At 42.1% G+C, this 17,501-nt stretch overlaps 1 protein-coding gene across 1 annotated transcript in view; it reads left to right on the top strand.

Moving 5' to 3' along the window:
- Nucleotides 1-554: 554 nt before the first annotated feature.
- LOC119911902 (sodium/calcium exchanger 1-like) overlaps nt 555-17,501 on the top strand; it is a 42,902-nt gene continuing 25,955 nt past the window's right edge. Inside the window, exons 1-10 of the mRNA XM_038730883.1 lie at nt 555-810; nt 1,657-1,796; nt 3,495-3,647; nt 3,742-3,969; nt 4,071-4,484; nt 8,983-9,093; nt 9,213-9,365; nt 12,290-12,386; nt 12,583-12,774; nt 13,799-13,991. Coding sequence (XP_038586811.1) covers nt 657-810; nt 1,657-1,796; nt 3,495-3,647; nt 3,742-3,969; nt 4,071-4,484; nt 8,983-9,093; nt 9,213-9,365; nt 12,290-12,386; nt 12,583-12,774; nt 13,799-13,991 — 1,835 coding nt within the window. The 5' untranslated portion in view covers nt 555-656. The remainder of the gene's footprint in view (nt 811-1,656; nt 1,797-3,494; nt 3,648-3,741; nt 3,970-4,070; nt 4,485-8,982; nt 9,094-9,212; nt 9,366-12,289; nt 12,387-12,582; nt 12,775-13,798; nt 13,992-17,501) is intronic.

A 17,501-nucleotide genomic window follows, 5' to 3' on the forward strand; every position in this document is an offset into this window, starting at 1 on the left:
TCTTCATGTCATTTTATTTCATTAACATCTGTATTTCTCATGTGCACAGTCCACTGGAAAAAAATGGGGAAGACCCAAAGGCAGCCAACTTCATTGATTACTTTACAAAAACACAACAAGTTGATTTTGGTGAAACTGGATCACCTTTTCTGCCACATGTAGACTACACACATGCAAAAAAACGACACGAAGAAGACCAACTTCTGCTGCTGAGATCACATGGTTTTATGTCAACTGCAAAGGTGCTCTTGCCGTTTTGTCTGCCGTGTTGTCTACAGCTAGGTACACTTGGGGAAAAGTAGAAGAGAGACTGTGGAAGATTGTGCCCTGAGCTATGTGTCTCAGGCAGCACTTGACACACAGATACATTAGCCCCAACTATTTACTTAAAGCTGCAGTAGGCAACAATTGAACACACAATGCGAAAAGTATCTTGATGTAGCAGCATGATGTGTTTTTATTATAGTGAATACAATTAAAGCCAACAGAAATAGTTCATGAGAGAGTTCACTAGCGGTGTGATTGGAAGGTTAAATTACTTTCTTTGTGTCTCCAATCTTTCTCTGCCTACCTCAAGGTTTTGGACATCACTTCTCGCTGCTCCGACCCAGTAGATCTCAGCAGAGTCCAGTGAAGGCCAGGCTGCATCAGCAGAAATGGCTCCAGCAGCCATGTCTGTACCTCCATCCTCTTTCACCTCCCTGCTCTCCTTCCTCTTCTCCTTCTTCCTCCTCCTGTCATGTCCTGCATCAGCGCACGCAGATTCATCTGAGAACAACTGCTCAGCTAGTGGAGACCCCTGTCAGGAAGGTGGGTTGGTCTTATCTTTGAGAAAACTGCAGTTTAATGCATATAAGGATGGATTAAGGCAATTACATAGGATAGATTTATGTACTTCACTCTTATAGAAAGAGCAGCTTGCAACAAGTAAGATAAGGAGTTAGCCTCTAGTTTGGTTATCCGGCCATGTCAGCTACTGATATTTTAAACCTTTATCACAGCTGATCATAATGATGTTTTAGATCATTTTACCATCAATACCCAGCAGATTACAGACAAAAACATAAGCCTAATTGGAGGGTAAACACTGCATCCAACACTGTCTTTTTAATCTTTTTCAAATAGGCTAATTCACAATATTCTTTTTCAAAAGTGGCTTATTCATTTAATTCAATTTCCTCCATTTGTAGGAAACAATTACACATTAAATTCATGATCATTTATTATGTCTATGTTATTATGGAGGCAGTAGATACACTAAATTATGGCTATTTCTTTCAACTTTAGTGTCCTTTAGATTTAAACCCCAAGTCGCCATAGTCTTTACACCTGTTCAGTGCCTCTGCAAATGACAGGAAAGAGATTTATTTGCCAGATGCCAGGTGCTAATGCGTGAGTTAGATTCTAGAGCATTCATCCATTTTAATAAGTTTTAGTAGAACAAATGGACCATATGGTAAATCCCCTACTTACTATCGGACGTTAATCAAGTTGGACTGCTAATAAGCTTTTTACAAAATGCCCTCTCACTATGCAAAATAAGGGCTGGAGAAATTATTGAGGTAATTATAGACAATTGTTGCAACCAAATATTTCGTGCCACCCTTTTCTGCAAAACTCTGTTTGATTATATTTTCAATTGTTTGATCATTTCAGGAGTGGTACTGCCCGTGTGGAACCCTCAGAACCCATCTGTGGGGGACAAAGTGGCACGAGCCATTGTTTACTTCGTAGCACTCATCTATATGTTCCTGGGTATGAGCATTATAGCAGACCGATTCATGTCTTCTATAGAGGTAGGCAATCAATCAATAACCCGTCACTTATTTTACTATTGCAACTTTGCACTACTTCAGAGTAGATTAATATAGTTACAGTGGCTTGCAAAAATATTCATACCCCTTGAACTTTTCCACATTTTTCACATTACAACCATAAACCTAAATGTATTTTATTGAGATTCCATGTGATAGACCAACACAAAGTGGCAAGCAATGGTGAAGTGGAAGGAAAATGATACATGGTTTTCAAAAATGTACAGAAATTAAAATCTGAAAAGTATTCAGCCCCCCTGAGTCAATACTCACCTTTCACTGCAATTACAGCTGCAAGTCTTTTGGGGAATGTCTCTACCAGCTTTGCACATTTAGAGACTCGAATGTTTGCCCATTCTTCTTTGCAAAATAACTCAAGCTCAGTCAGATTGAATTGAGAGCGTCTGTGAACAGCAATTTTCAAGTCTTGCCACAGATTCTCAATGGGATTTAGGTCCGGACTTTGACTGGGTCATTCTAACACATGAATATATCCATCCGTCCATCGTCAACTGCTTATCCTGCGTACAAGGTCTCGGGGGGCTGGAGCCAATCCCAGCTGACATTGGGCGAAAGGCGGGGTACATCCTGGACAGGTCGCCAGTCCATCGCAGGGCCACATATTTATATATATATACTTAGATCTAAATCATTCCATTGTAGCTCTGGCTGTATGTTTAGGGTCCTGCTGGAAGGTGAACCTCCGCCCCAGTCTCAAGTCTTTTGCCAACAGGTTTTCTTCCTAGATTGCCCTGTATTTGGCTCCATTCATCTTCCCATCCACTCTGACCATCTTCCCTCTCCCTGCTGAAGAAAAGCATCCCCACAGCATGATGCCACCACCCCCATGTTTCATGGTGGGGATGGTGTGTTCAGGGTTATATGCAGTGTTAAGTTTGTCGCCACACATCAGAAAACAAACAGGCATTTTTTGGTATGTTTGAAGTTGTGGCATGCTCTTTCCATTTTCGGATGATGGATTGAACAGTGCTCCGTGAGATGTTCAAAGCTTGCGATACTTTTTTTATAAACTAACCCTGCAACTTCTCCAAACCTTTATTCCTGACCTGTCTGGTGTTTTTCCTTGGGCTTCATGGTGCTATTTGTTGGTGCTACAAACCTCTGAGGCCTTTAGAGAAGAGCTGTATTAATACCGAGATTAGATTACACGCAGATGGACTCTATTTACTAATTAGGTGACTTCTGAAGGCAATTGGTACCTCTGGATTTTATTTAGGGGTATCGGAGTAAAAGGGGGCTGAATACTTTTGCACGGCACACTTTTCAGATTTTTATTGTATATATTGCATGTATGATTTTCCTTCCACTTCGCAATTATGTGTCACTTTGAGTTGGTCTATATCATGAAAGCTCAATAAAATACATTTATGTTTGTGGTTGTAACGTGAAAAACTGTGGAAAAGTTCAAGGGGTATGAATACTTTTGCAAGCCACTGTATATACAGTACTCAAGTCACCACTCATCCTCAGTTTGGGGAAATACAATGGATCTTATTTAATATGACACATGAGCGACAGCTGTGTGGCATCTTTTAAAACAATAAATTGTCAAGTAAACAAAACAACATAATTTTGGAGCTCCATCTGCCATCCTTTTCTTTCCATTCCTTCCTTCCTCTTGCTTTTTGTTTCCTTTTTGTGCCTCTCCTCCCCCTCCAGGTCATCACCTCCCAGGAGAAGGAAATCACTATAAAGAGGCCAAATGGTGAGACCACCACGGCCACAGTCAGGATCTGGAACGAGACTGTTTCTAATCTCACTCTAATGGCCTTGGGTTCTAGTGCCCCCGAGATACTGCTGTCTGTTATTGAAGTGAGTACAGTATGAGCCGGATGGTTACACATTAGATGAACTGATACAAAATGTTAGTGGCACCACGGTAATCTGATTTTCACCCCACCTATAGGTGTGTGGTCACGGTTTCGAGGCTGGCTCCCTGGGTCCCAGCACCATCGTGGGCAGTGCTGCTTTCAACATGTTCATCATCATCGCCCTGTGTGTGTATGTGGTTCCTGACGGAGAGACGCGCAAAATCAAACACCTTCGGGTGTTCTTCGTCACGGCAGCCTGGAGTATCTTCGCCTACATCTGGCTCTACCTGATTCTGAGTGTGTTTTCCCCTGGAGAGGTGGAGGTGAGGACAGACAGATATGAAACCTGTTAACGGGACGAAGGTTGGTTGAGGGAAAGAAAGAAAAAAGAAGGAAGGAAAATTCTGTCTCTTTTCTCCTCTAGGTATGGGAGGCAGTGCTGACCTTCCTCTTCTTCCCCCTCTGCGTGGTCCAGGCCTGGGTGGCTGACCGCCGACTCCTCTTCTACAAGTACGTCCGTAAGCGTTACCGTGCTGACAAGCACCGCGGCATCATCATTGAGACCGAGGGAGGAGCGGACGGAGGGATAGGAGGTATGGACGGAGGAGGAGGAGGAGCACTGGGTCCAGGGGGGTTCACCAAGATGGACATGCTGGAGCTGGACGGACAGATGGCGTTGAACTGTCACAGTGGGATAGATGGAGGGATGATGGAGGAGGGAGGAGCGAAGGACGAGGAGGACGAGGCCAGAAGGGACATGGCGAGGACGCTGAAGGAGCTGAAGCAGAGGCATCCGGATAAAGACATGGAGCAGCTAATTGAGATGGCTAACTATCAGGTCAGGGGGGGTTTTCTTATATGTGCAGATAAACAAACATTAGCGATGGAAATTTATTGACATTGGGTATGTTTTGAAGGTTGTTTGTTGAAGGAATAGTTATTTTGAGAGAAATAAGTTAAGTATGGCGCTAGAACTGGGAGGTGATTAGCTTAGCTTAGCAGAAAGAATGAAAGCGAGGGGAAATAGCTGGCCTGGCAGTGTCGAGAGGCCCATTTATACTCCTGCGTAGGGTCTACGTGCGTACGTACGCCGTAGGCTACGCACGTAGCCATGCATTTATACTTCTGCGTAGGTGTGCCCGTCATTCTGCTATTACACCCCCAAACGCTAGTCGGCAGTAGCGCTACAGCGTCCACTGTGTTGACTTTTGCCGGCCGAGTAGGCTAACTTCCAGTTTAGCGCTCCGCTAACGTAAATGGGGGTAAAATTGTATATGTGCTGCTGGTGTAGCCTTTTCAAATGTTACCGAGCAAATGGATCACATTCTGATAGCGAAACGAGTCATTTCTCTCGGGTTATGACGGTCAAATATATTGATTCACTGTGTTACAGCCGCCGTTTTGGCCGCTAGTAAATATTACTTCAAAGCGCGGCGTACTTCCGGTCGGCTCGGAGGCATTGCGAGGCTACCCAGCCCACCAATCACAGTGCAAACAGAAATGTTGTGGTTGTTACAGTTGTCGTTTACTGCTATTTGCCAAAAAATAGTTAATGTAGCAGCACGTAACTCCCTCTAAAGCCACAAAATCTTGTCTGGCTGTTATAAGTTATACAAATGAGCTTTAGAGGGGCTAGTAGGCATAATTTTGAAGTTTGAATGGATCGCCTCCTGGCTCTAGCTCCATAGGCTACACAACTTTGTGTTAGTTTGTGGTGTCTTCTTATCAAACTTTTGGCAAAAAGCAAACAAGCTTATTTCCCAAAATGTCAAGCTACTCCTTTAACAAAGATATACAGTATCTCACAAAAGTGAGTACACCCCTCACATTTTTTGTAAATATTTGATTATATCTCTTCATGTGACAACACTGAAGAAATGACACATCGCACACTAAACCGTTCGCAACAAGTCAGTACACCCCTAAGTGAAAATGTCCAAATTGGGCCCAGTTAGCCATTTTCCCTCCCCAGTGTCATGTGACTTAGAGGTCTCAGGTGTGAATGGGGAGCAGGTGTGTTAAATTTGGTGTTATCTCTCTCACACTCCCTCATACTGGTCACTAGAAGTTCAGCATGGCACCTCATGGAAAAGAGGATCTGAAAATAAGAATTGTTGCTCTACATAAAGATGGCCTAGGCTATAAGAAGATTGAAATTGAGCTGCAGCATGGTGGCCAAGACCATACAGCAGTTCAACAGGACAGGTTCCATTCAGAACAGGCCTAACCACGGTCAACCAAAGAAGTTTAGTGCACGTGCTCAGCGTCATATCCAGAGGTTGCCTTTGGGAAATAGACATATGAGTGCTCCCAGCATTGCTGCAGAGGTTGAAGGGGTGGGGAGGTCAGCCTGTCAGTGCTCAGACCATACGCCACACACTGCATCAAATTGGTCTGCATGGCTGTCGTCCCAGAATGAAGCCTCTTCTAAAGATGATGCACAAGAAAGCCCGCAAACAGTTTGCTGATGACAAGCAGACTAAGGACATGGATTACTGGAACTGATAAGACCAAGGTAAACTCATTTTGTTCAGATGGTGTCAAGCCTGTGTGGTGGCAACCAGGTGAGGAGTACAAAGACAAGTGTGTCTTGCCTACAGTCAAGCATGGTGGTGGGAGTGTCGTGGTCTGGGGCTGCATGAGTGCTGCCAGCACAGGGGAGCTACAGGTCATTGAGGGAATCATCAACACCAACATGTACTGTGCAGCAGAGCATGATCCCCTCCCTTTGGAGACTGGGCCGCAGGGCAATATTCCAACATGATAATGACCCCAATCACACCTCCAAGACGACCACTGCCTCGCTTAAGAAGCTGAAGGTAAAGCTGATGGACTGGCCAAGCTTGTCTCCAGACCTAAACCCCATTGAGCATCTGTGGGGCATCCTCAAATGGAAGTTGGAGGAGCGCAAGGTCTCTATATAAATAATGGTGGCCACACAAAATATTGACACTTTGGGCCCAATTTGGACATTTTCACTTAGGGATGTACTCACTTCTTTTTTGCCAGCGGTTTAGACATTAATGGCTATGTGATTATTTTCAGGCTACAGCAAATTTACACTGTTATACAAGCTGTACATTCACTACTTTACATTGTAGCAAAGTGTCATTTCTTCAGTGTTGTCACATGAAAAGACAAAAATGTGAGGGGTGTACTCACTTTTGATACTGTATATTAGATTTTAGGCGATGATACAAACATTTTCAAAGTTTATAAATAGTGTGTACACATGTGTGAATTTGATTGGATGTTATTAGTCAGCTTCTAATTAATGAGGCCCTCATGGTGAAGCTGCATTCATTTTTTCAAACTGGTTTGCTCTGTCTTCATCTTAACTTTGTTCCTTAAAGTTCTTCTCTCAGTTTCTGAGCTAACAATCTTCTTACATCTAATATCAAAATGGAACAGTAGAAAACTTAATAACATGCATCACATATCACACCCGACTCCTCTGAGGGTGGCACTGTGCCGGAGATGATGCTGTGACACATTCGGCTGTGAACAAGGTGTTTTAGGTGATAGCAGGTAGGGCAGCACACAGCTGAACATTTAATAGTGTTCCTGATCAACCTCTGAGCTGTTTAACAAATCCATTTGCATTTCCATTAGAAGAGATGAATGAAGAGGTTAATTTAATTTAATTTCCCAAGGCAGCTATTTAATGAATAGTTATTACGATATTTATAGAAAATGGCAAATCAACTATGCACACACACCAAATATAAACAAAATTATAATGAAGTTAATTGATAGATAGCTACACACTACGAGTTTTTCAGGACACTCCTCATGTAATGTTGTGAGCTGATAAAACCACTAGTCTGTAGAGAGGAAGGTGCCAGTTGTCTTGATTGACAGCACTGTAACATGCAACCCCTCTGCTCTCGAGGTGATTTACCCGGTAAGTTCTATGAACATTAGAGTGTGAAAGCTCATTTTTGACCCTGGAAGCCATAACGTGGCAAAAAATTTGTAACGCAAGGTCCACTTGTTTTTTCGGAGCTTTCAGCCACATCTCACACATTGAGTTCATGCTTAAAGGAAGGATGTGAGGTTTGGTTAACAGCTCTGTAAAAACCTTGCAAGTTGACCTTGAGTTAAGATTTTTTGGTGCATTTAGATTTGCAATTTGTTAGTTGGTACTATAAGCAACGAAATCTTAGTGCTTTCTTCTAAATTTACCTTTTGGTTAAATTTGGCATTAGTTTAGTTGAGTTTCGTTTGTCAATGAGTCACACAGAGATTAACTAAATAGTTGGTTAATCTGTTCTCGTCCCTGGTAAAAAGAAAGGAGCTGCTAATAGATGGCTGCCATGCACTTCCCCTCTTCCTTCCCTTGTCTCCTTTGTGAGTTATTTCTTGGTTTTGGTCTTTTTATTGTAATTACAAAAGGTGCACTGTTTGTTTGCATTCAGGCCTTCCTCCCCCAGCAGCTACTTACGCCTCCTCGTGCTGTAAATAAGAATGACTGCTGCCCCAGAGATTAAACTCCACTGGATAAATTAAGGTTCTCGCGGACATAATGAATCATTAAATAATAAATTATATAGTGGTCCCCTGTGGTCCTCTCGGACTTGGAATTTGACTTTCCTAAAGTTAGGCCAACTTGCTCAGCCAGATAATTTTTTTTACTAAACTAACGATTACTAATTCCAACCCTCCAAGCATATGCGGATATTGTGAGGATTGTGGAGGTTCGCTTCCCTTAAATTTAAATAAATCACAGTCTTCCCAGCTCTGCGGCTACATTTAATTTAATGATCTCCACAGCTACAGTGGCCAATTTGTTCATTTTCTATGTGGGGGATCGTTAGGATATTAAATTGCTATTCAGACATACATTTTTATTGAAATCATTACTTATAGATTGATAAGACTCAATAAATCTAAAGTTTTCAGCTAAGAGAGTTGGCAACTAGTTTTGCATTTTAAAGTGGGTAATATTTTAAGGAAGTGGACGGCTACAGTGTCAAATCATTCCTTATCAGTGTGATTCCACTGTTTGTCTCTCTCTGTCAAAGAGACAATTACAGGGTTTTAATGAAGCTCTGAGACAAAGACATCCCTCGTCTTCAAGTGTCGGATCTGGGTTCAAACCTCAAGCAGTGTCCTTCAGTGAATCTGTAGCTGACCTTTGACCGCTAACCTCCCGTAAAGACGTTAGAAAAAACCCCGCCCCGAGGGAGAGTCGCTGCTTAACCTTAAATTGCAGCTGTCCACTTAAGAGTGAGCTTCTATAAACGAAAGACTAGTCTGAAAAAACTAACTGAATTATAGATTAGCATATTGAATACAATAGATCACTTTGTTAATGAATTAGTTTTATTGATCAGGTGCTGATGCAGCAGCAGAAGAGCAGAGCTTTCTACCGTATCCAGGCAACCAGGATGATGATCGGAGCTGGCAATATCCTCAAGAAGCACGCTGCCGACCAAGCTCGCAAGGTGAGACGCGCGTAATCTCCTCTCGTTAGCATTTGACCTGTTATTCACAGCTAAAACACACACCGCATCTGACTCTGACCTGACACGTCTACTTTCATCTTGTCTGGGTTTTTTTGCAGGTGGTGAGCAGCCACGAGACCCAAGCCCAGGAGGACGATCCTCACACCATCAGGATGGAGTTCGAGCCCTCGTTGTATCAGTGCTTTGAAAACTGTGGCTCCTTGAAACTGACTGTTGCCAGACACGGAGGAGACTCTGGAGTTACTGTCAAGGTGTGTGGATTGTTCAGAGGAATAAGAATCTGTGTGTGTGTGTGTGTGTGTGAGGGAGAGAGGCCAAAAGACACTCAGACAGACAAAAGTAGAGATGAGAGTTGACAAAAATATACTCTGAACTGATTTCACTCACATCTTTGGCAGTTTTCCTAGTCTCGGGCTGATCTTACTCATAACCTGTTCTCACTTCTAGAGGCTTTGAGCATCCTTGTTCTCCTTTATGGCCTGCTAGAGGGATAGAAGTGGGTGACAGAGGAGTGTAGAAGAGACACAAAACAAAACACTTTCTTCTAGAGATTTTTAGATTTCAGATTTAGAGGTTGTAACTCAATGAAAAGACATATCCTTTTGCAAAGGCTCACTGCTCTTGGGCTTGATGCTGGCCTGGTACACTGAATAAGAGATTTTGTTTCAAGTCACAGAGAGTCTGTCAGTGAAATGATATCTGATTTGCTCGCAGGGGCTTTGCAAGGCTGTGTCTCGTCTATTCTTCTCCTTGTATATAAATGGAACTATGATGCAACACTAGTGCTGTCTGTAGAGGTGTGCTGTTGGCATGGCCTGAGTCTGCCGTCTACTGAAAGCTGATAAGTGGCCTGTTTAGCCCACACACAGGCTCTTCAGGCATGGTGTCAGTGCAGTACTTCAGAGACGAAGAAAAAAGATTATCTTTGCCAAACAGTTTCTCACTGAGGCTACTTGTACTTGATGGTACACTCATTGAAATGTTTAAAAGTTCCAAGAATCTATCCCCAAGGAAGGTTAAGTCGAGGGTGATTGGACATGGCTTCGCCTTTCATCCAAGAGGCCTCTTCAGTGCAGCCTCTTGGATGAAAGGCGGAACGTCTTCAAGTATCTTCAACCAAGTCCAGTTACCCTTGATTTAACTTTCCTTGGATAACCATAGGGCTGGTGCGATTCGTTGACGTAATCGATTCCGTAAATACGTCGACTTGCATTACGTGCGTCGAAGCGTCACTGCATCCGGTGTTAGTGGGATATCCCCTGGACAAGCTCCATCTACAAGACAGCGCATTCGACCGTCTAAAGTTTGGGAGTATTTTAGACTGACACTCAAAACGTGCTGCTCCGTGAGCTCTGTGAATTGGACATACGTGAAGCAGCATGAACACGTGAAGCGAAAGTATCACGGAGCACTGACAGCAGCACCGCAAATCGTGTTTACTTTCTGTCTCCACACAAACACGCCACATTATCGAGAACACGTAGTCCATTAAAATGTATTTTCTAAGTATTTCTTCATCGCTTTCATGTTAAAGGTTATTTCTGCCCCGTTGCTGTCAAGGTAACACAACGTTACACCGTGCGTCATCTAACGTTCGGCTGTTTCATATTTTCTGTTAATGTAACGGCCACGTATGAGCGAGAAAACAGCTGAATCAACATTACAGACAATCTGTCGGGAAATTGGATTCATTTTAAAAATAATCGTTATGTACAGCCCTAGATAACTATGACTTAGATGACAGAGAATCTGTGTATGTATACAAAACATTTAAATAAATTTTCACAGCACTTTGTCTTCTTAAAGGGTTTAGCAGTTTTAGTACAAGGCAGCCATTTAAAAAAAATATATGATGGAATGATAGCTAAACAACAGACTTTAACCTGCATTAACACATTTGTTTTCCCACCTCAGAGCAGTGGAAGGAAGGAATGCACACAACACTGACATATTATCACCTTTTTAGCTAATGTGGCTAACTTGTTAGCAAACAGTTGCTTGTTTGCACATCCAGCAGATACAAAGCAACATTACTTTCATTTGTAGTGCGTTTTTATCCACCTGACCAATATTCGCTCTCCTTTAAGCTTGCACCATCAGCCTCTGAGAAAAAAAGTGTGTCTCTGTCGCTGCTGCACGCTGCACTATGTTCTTACTTTGTCTGTTGGCTGTTTGGTGCTGAGCAGGTGGTGTATAGTGGCTTTTTAGAGCTTGTTTGTTGAAAACAGCTGCCTGCTGCGCCTGAAAACAACACTCATAAGAGCAGTGAGAGTGAACCAAAGCAATGAGCTAAATGCTAAAATGTGAAGACGAAATGTTCTGAACAGCGGTTGAAATGAACAGCAGAGATAATTCACTGTGTGTTCATCAGTATGAGCATCAGCTTCCACATCCAAATAGTCATTTGAGCCATTAAAATAAAGAAAACCGTTATTATAGCCGCTTTAAGTTTGCTAGAATAGTTTGTATATATAAACCAAATATTTATTTAAATTAGGTGTCACACCCAGCCATAGTATTGGCTGGTTATTTATATAAAAATAACATTAAAGGCAACTTTATTCATCAGAAACATCTGAACACTGAAATATTAGTAAGCCTCAGTAGACCTATGTAATATCAGCTATGGATACATTAAAAAAAGTTTAGAGCTGTGTCACTTATTAATAGAACCACACTGATTCAGAAACAGCCACAGATTGTTTTGAAGTAGAACTTATCCCATTTTATATAACTAGTGACAGAATCTGATTGCTGTTTGATCTGATTTAAAGCAATGCAGATTCGTTTTTAAAGCCTCTATGCAGGCTGGAGAGGGTTAATAAACAGGGCAGATGGAGAGAAAGGAGGGGATACAGGGAGAGTTTTGTTGTACAATCTTCAAAGTCTTTATTATCAGACTGTATCTGACCAGAGGGCTCAGTTTAATGAAGCTGTTATTCTTGTTTTCTCTCGCCCTCTGTTCACATCTCCCCAATTGCCTCTCCTCTACTTCTTTTCTGTTCACTTCTATCTCTCTCTCCCTGTCTGTACTCTGTGTTCTCCCTCTCCCTTTGTGTCTATCTGCCCTTTTCATATCTGTTCACTTCTGTTTCATCTTTGATGGCTCTTTTCGCTCCCCCCCACCCCCCCACCCCCTCGTCTCACCAACTCTCTGTGCTCCTGTCTCCCCCAGGTGGATTATCGCACAGAGGACGGTACAGCGAATGCAGGTTCCGATTATGAGTTTGCAGAGGGAACGCTGCTGTTTAAGCCAGGAGAGACACTCAAAGGTAAAAATAACAATGACAGCGATAATTTATGACATATTTTCAAAAAACACGTCAATGAGACTGAGGCTCAAGTAGCAGAGGTCATCTGCAGCACCTAAGGCAACTTGTCCCACTGGTTTCAACAAATAAAACATGATTTAATGTTTATTTTTGTAAAAACATCACCCTAAAAAGGAAAATACAATTCTTTTACCAGAGATCACAGTTGGAGTGATTGATGACGACATCTTTGAGGAGGATGAGTATTTCTATGTCCACCTCAGTAACCCCCGAGTGGTTGGTTATCCTGAGATCGGCACCGCCCCACTGGATGCAAGTGCCACCCCCAAAGCCGTGCTGGGCGACAACCACACAGCCACAGTGACCATCTACGATGACGACCACGCAGGTAAGACAGAGTAATGTAACAGGAATTGTCTATCTTAATGAAACCAAACTGAAATTTAAATTCTCCTCTCTTTTGGTTTATAGAAAATATAAACTTTAATGATAATGCAGCTGTTGTGAATATTATCCCATATAACGTAAAAGAGAATAAAACCAAATTTGGACATTTGTCAACTTTTGTTGTGCACTTCCATCATATATACACATGTGCTATGGACTAAAACATGTCATATTGTACGACCTATGGCATTTCCCCCTCTACAATAAGCCCTCATAGTTAAGTCTGTCTGTCCCTTTACAACATTCAACATTTGGACCCATCGTGCTGTTAGCAAGCTAGGCAAATTAGCTTCTTCTGGGAGTGAAAGCTGATTGCCTTAGTTTTCTGTTATCTGTTTTCTGTTGTATGTTATTTCAATACATTCTCAAGCTCCGTTAAGTAACTTTGAAAAATCATAGCTACTGGTAGGCTGTGACCACCTGGAGAACACGGCTAAAAAATAAATTTCCTTTTTTTGCTAATTACAATTTTCATTTTCCAAATAAGTACAAATCAAAACACATTAACCTTAATTAACCTTCTGTGCAAGATGGATCATGCAAGAGTGACAGAAGTAGATGTGAAGAACTGGTTCTGTAATAATTTTAAACTATATGGTTTTGATATAAATGTTGAATCCACATAGGTCTATTGCTTTGCTACCTAATTCCCAGGATATCCATAAAAAAGGGATCACAAGAAGGTGAAAAGAGTTCTAGTCCCCTCGATGTTGACACTTTTTTAGTTAAATCTGGTTGGTAACATCCAAAGAGAATTAAGGGAGGGAGGATGAGTGTAGAGTGGGCGTTTACTTAATGCTGATTATCTTTTATCTAAAGAGAGTGGGTGGTAATCTATTATCCCTTTCACTATATATATGGTACACCTCGGAGAGCAAGCTAGTAAATGAGAGCGTAGGTGTTTTTTCACCTCATCTTTCTAGTGTTTCTCTCCTGTGAAGTACTGTATTTTCTTTCCTTCTCAGGTATTTTTACCTTTGAGAGTGCCAGTCAGAAAGTGAGTGAGAGCGTAGGTGTGATGGAGGTGAAGGTGCTCAGGACTTCTGGGGCCAGAGGCCTGGTAGCTGTTCCCTACCGAACCGTGGATGGCAGCGCTAGGGGAGGCGACGACTACGAACCTGTCGCTGGCAAACTGGAGTTTCAAAATGACGAGACCATGTAAGTACGAACGTTGTCAGTAACTGTTCTCTCACCCACTTTACTGCACATTTTATGCACACTTTGAAACTGACAAACATTTGACAAAATACAAAGCTCGTTCACAATGTTTTTTTCTAATACATGGACTGAAATCTGCACCAAATCAGTCACAGATTTGATAGGACATAGATGCTGTTTTTGTAGCACCAAAGAGTGACTGACATAATTCTGGATGATTCTCAGTTTCTGACACTCAAGCTATTTCTGACTCCCGTTCAGAAATAGCTTGAGTGTTTAACATGCATTCACCGTATAAATAGCAATGCAGATAACAGTGTAATAATGCCACTCTTCACGGTAGGCTACTCTGCATTAAAATACACGTGTGCACACAAACACAAACACACAGGCAAAATTGCTCTTGCGTCCTTGGGCACATGCATTTTTAATATGCTGATGATAGCGGTGTTAAATTGACCAATACATAAAGCGGTTTGGAAATACAGTTTTCTCAGCGCCTTCTGGGGCCTGTAAAGCAAGGCCTCTGTGTTTATGTGTGTGCGAGAGTGTGGTCTTGTTCTTGTATCTTTATGAGGACCAATTTGAGAGTGAAGACTTTCATGCATAGCGAGGACACTTCCAGTTGTACATTTCCTCAAGGTGCTGTTTGATTGTCAAGATATAGGCTGAACAGGAATTCATTCAAGGGTTATGACTTGGGAGTAGTCAACATTTATGTTAATGAGTATCCTCACAAGTATGATAACACAAGTGTGTGTGTGTGCTCTTGTTCTTCTGTGTTTGTAAGGGCCAATTTTAGTTTTAGAAAGTGACAACATTTTGTCTTAAAAGCCGTTTGAGGATTAAGACTGGCTTTAGGTTTAAGATTAGAATTACGTGTAGGTTAAAGTTAAGGGTTGGGGTGGTAATGTCCCTCCCTCTCTTTACCTTCTGCGTGTTTTCTTTCCTCTTTGCAGCTGTACTCCTTTGTGTCATTCCTCCCTCCATCTTCCCTTTCTCTCTCTTATTTCTGTTTTTGCCTGATTACATTTCTGCCCTTTGTTGACCTTAGATTTGCTCTGTATAGCTGTTTTCTTTCTTTCTTTCTTTCTTTCTTTCTTTCTTTCTTTCTTTCTTTCTTTCTTTCTTGACATCTCTCCCTTTTTCAAATCCCTGGTATATTTTTAGATTTTCTTCCACACAGGAGTTTTGCCATCCCTCTCCTCTTCTCCTCCCTTCTTCACCTTCTCCTCTGCCTCACCTCCCTATCATCTCATCCGTCTCCCATCCCTCCCTTTTCACCCCTTGCACATCCTTCTTCTCCTCTTCATTTACATCTCCCTCCCATTTTGCCTTTCACCTTTACTTTTTTACAGACTTTTCATCACCTTTTTCCTCCCCTTATTGCCTTCCTCTCGCTCCACCTAACACCCTCACCTCCTCTTCTTCCTGCCTTATTTGATCATTCTCGTCAGCTTCCCTGTCCATCCATCTTTGTCTAACCCTTTAGTCAGAGAAAAAGGACTCACTGCCAAGGCAATTTAGCTGGATCACAACCCAGACATAATTCACCATCCACACCTCCCTCTGTTCTCCCTTGTCTCTCCAATCTGTGTAATAGTTTTGTTTACCCCTTTTGTACATTGGGTGAGCCAGGTGCTGCTTAAAATTCTTGGGGAAAATCTAAAAGGCATTGGTGCTGAACTGACAAGAGGAGGGGCGAGGCAAAGCAGGTGAAGAAAGGTGCTTCAGCTGAATTTCATGAACTCTGGTTTATTTATATAAAAAAAGAAAGAATATGATACCACATTGATTCCACAAAGAAAATTCCCTTTTCTTCTCTTCATCACAGGTCAGGGGTAAGGTTTCACCTGAGTGCTCTCTTGATCCTGTCTCTTGACAGGAATCTGGCACCTTGCTCATTTTTAATTCTGTGCGGTGGATCTTTGCTGAAATGTGTGTTTAAAGGTGCACTCTTATTGTCATGAAGGGTACTATTCAACTTGTGAAAACAGAGGCATAATATCTTCTGTGACTCTGAAGGAGCTTTGTCGAGTCAGTAACCCTTGATGATGTCATAGTGATGTAATCAGGGCTATATCAGTTTGGACTTAGCGACTACAGATTTATAACAGAAACCCCGTGTTATGAACTGGGGGCATGAGATTTTAAAGATGTGGGCATTTACCAGGCAGGGAGGACGTAATAAAAGATGCTATCCTGTTGAAAAATGGGAAATATTGGATGGAAGGATGACTTGTTTCATGACTTAATAATGAACTGAGGACAGAGGTGATGGAGAAAGGGAGCAAAACAATGACCTATGTTATGTTATTGTGCTGGAAATCACACACACACACATACGGCTGAGTGAATCTATTTATTCACCATTTGGACTCACATAATTATACTGCAGGGATAAACTAATTCGCTCTCTGTTGAGCCAATTAATGCTTCTTTTAATTATCCCTGACCTTCATTAAGGGTTTCCTCCTGCCCTTGCTCTCTCTTTCTTGTTCTTTTTGTTAATCAGAGGGCATGTGTCTGCAGAAGTCAAAGGCAAAGTGAAACTGTGCGTGTGTGTGTCTGAGAGAGAGAGAGAGAGACAGCAGGACCAGTTTATTCTTAGCCTCTCTCTGACCTGCAACTCAGCACAGAGTCACAGCCAAGACACAGACAACTGTGTGTGAGTGTGTGTCTGTGTTTGTGTGTGTATGACTGTGTGTGGGGTCCTCTCCCCTGGCTGCTCATTATAAATTTCAAACAGGTGTCGCCACCAAACTGTGCCGGCGCCTGTTCTATTACTGCCTTGCCCTGTGTGTTTATGTGTGTGTGCATGTACTTACTTTGCATGGCAAACCGCCTCCAACTCTTTTGCTTAGATTATATTTTTGCTAAAACTTTTCAATATGTCCCCTTGCCAAATAATCTGTATTTACCATTAATGTGTTCCTAAAAATTTCTTCAGGGAACTTCAGGATACATTTTTCATAATTTCACACAACAAGCCTATGCTAAAAGTCTGAGACTAAAGCTACATGTGAGCTGGCCTACTTGTTTCACTTTTAACGTTAAATGAGAAAAGGCTTATAGGATGAGGGCCAACCAATGTGTTTAGTGAACATATTGCTTTCTCAGGTATAATCTGCTGGGGCTGCTGTAGTGTATCTTCCCTAAATTCAATTAAGAGCCGGGGGAGCCGCTAACGTTAGCCTGTGATAGCATCCAGGACCAGCTTACGACACAGAGGATGCGCTAGTTGTGAGGGCTTTTTCTCTAACGTAACCTGTAACCCCACAAACTAATGCAGTTAGTTGATGAAATGCTTCTTGACCTTGAAGTGATGCTTGTTTACTACTGTGAGTGGTAAGCTACATGCTAACAAGTGCAGCCTAATTAGAACATAGAAACACACTGTTTAATCCATCCCATAACTCTATTATTCTTGTGTTTTTGGTTTAGTATTTTATGAGAGACCCATGCACACAGTTACAACATGTGGAGAAACCCAAAGCTTTACAGACCTGC

Source organism: Micropterus salmoides, unplaced genomic scaffold (assembly GCF_014851395.1).
Source record: "Micropterus salmoides isolate LMB-PRFRI ecotype aquatic unplaced genomic scaffold, ASM1485139v1 Ms_hic_scaffold_2, whole genome shotgun sequence".
NCBI lineage: Eukaryota > Metazoa > Chordata > Actinopteri > Centrarchiformes > Centrarchidae > Micropterus > Micropterus salmoides.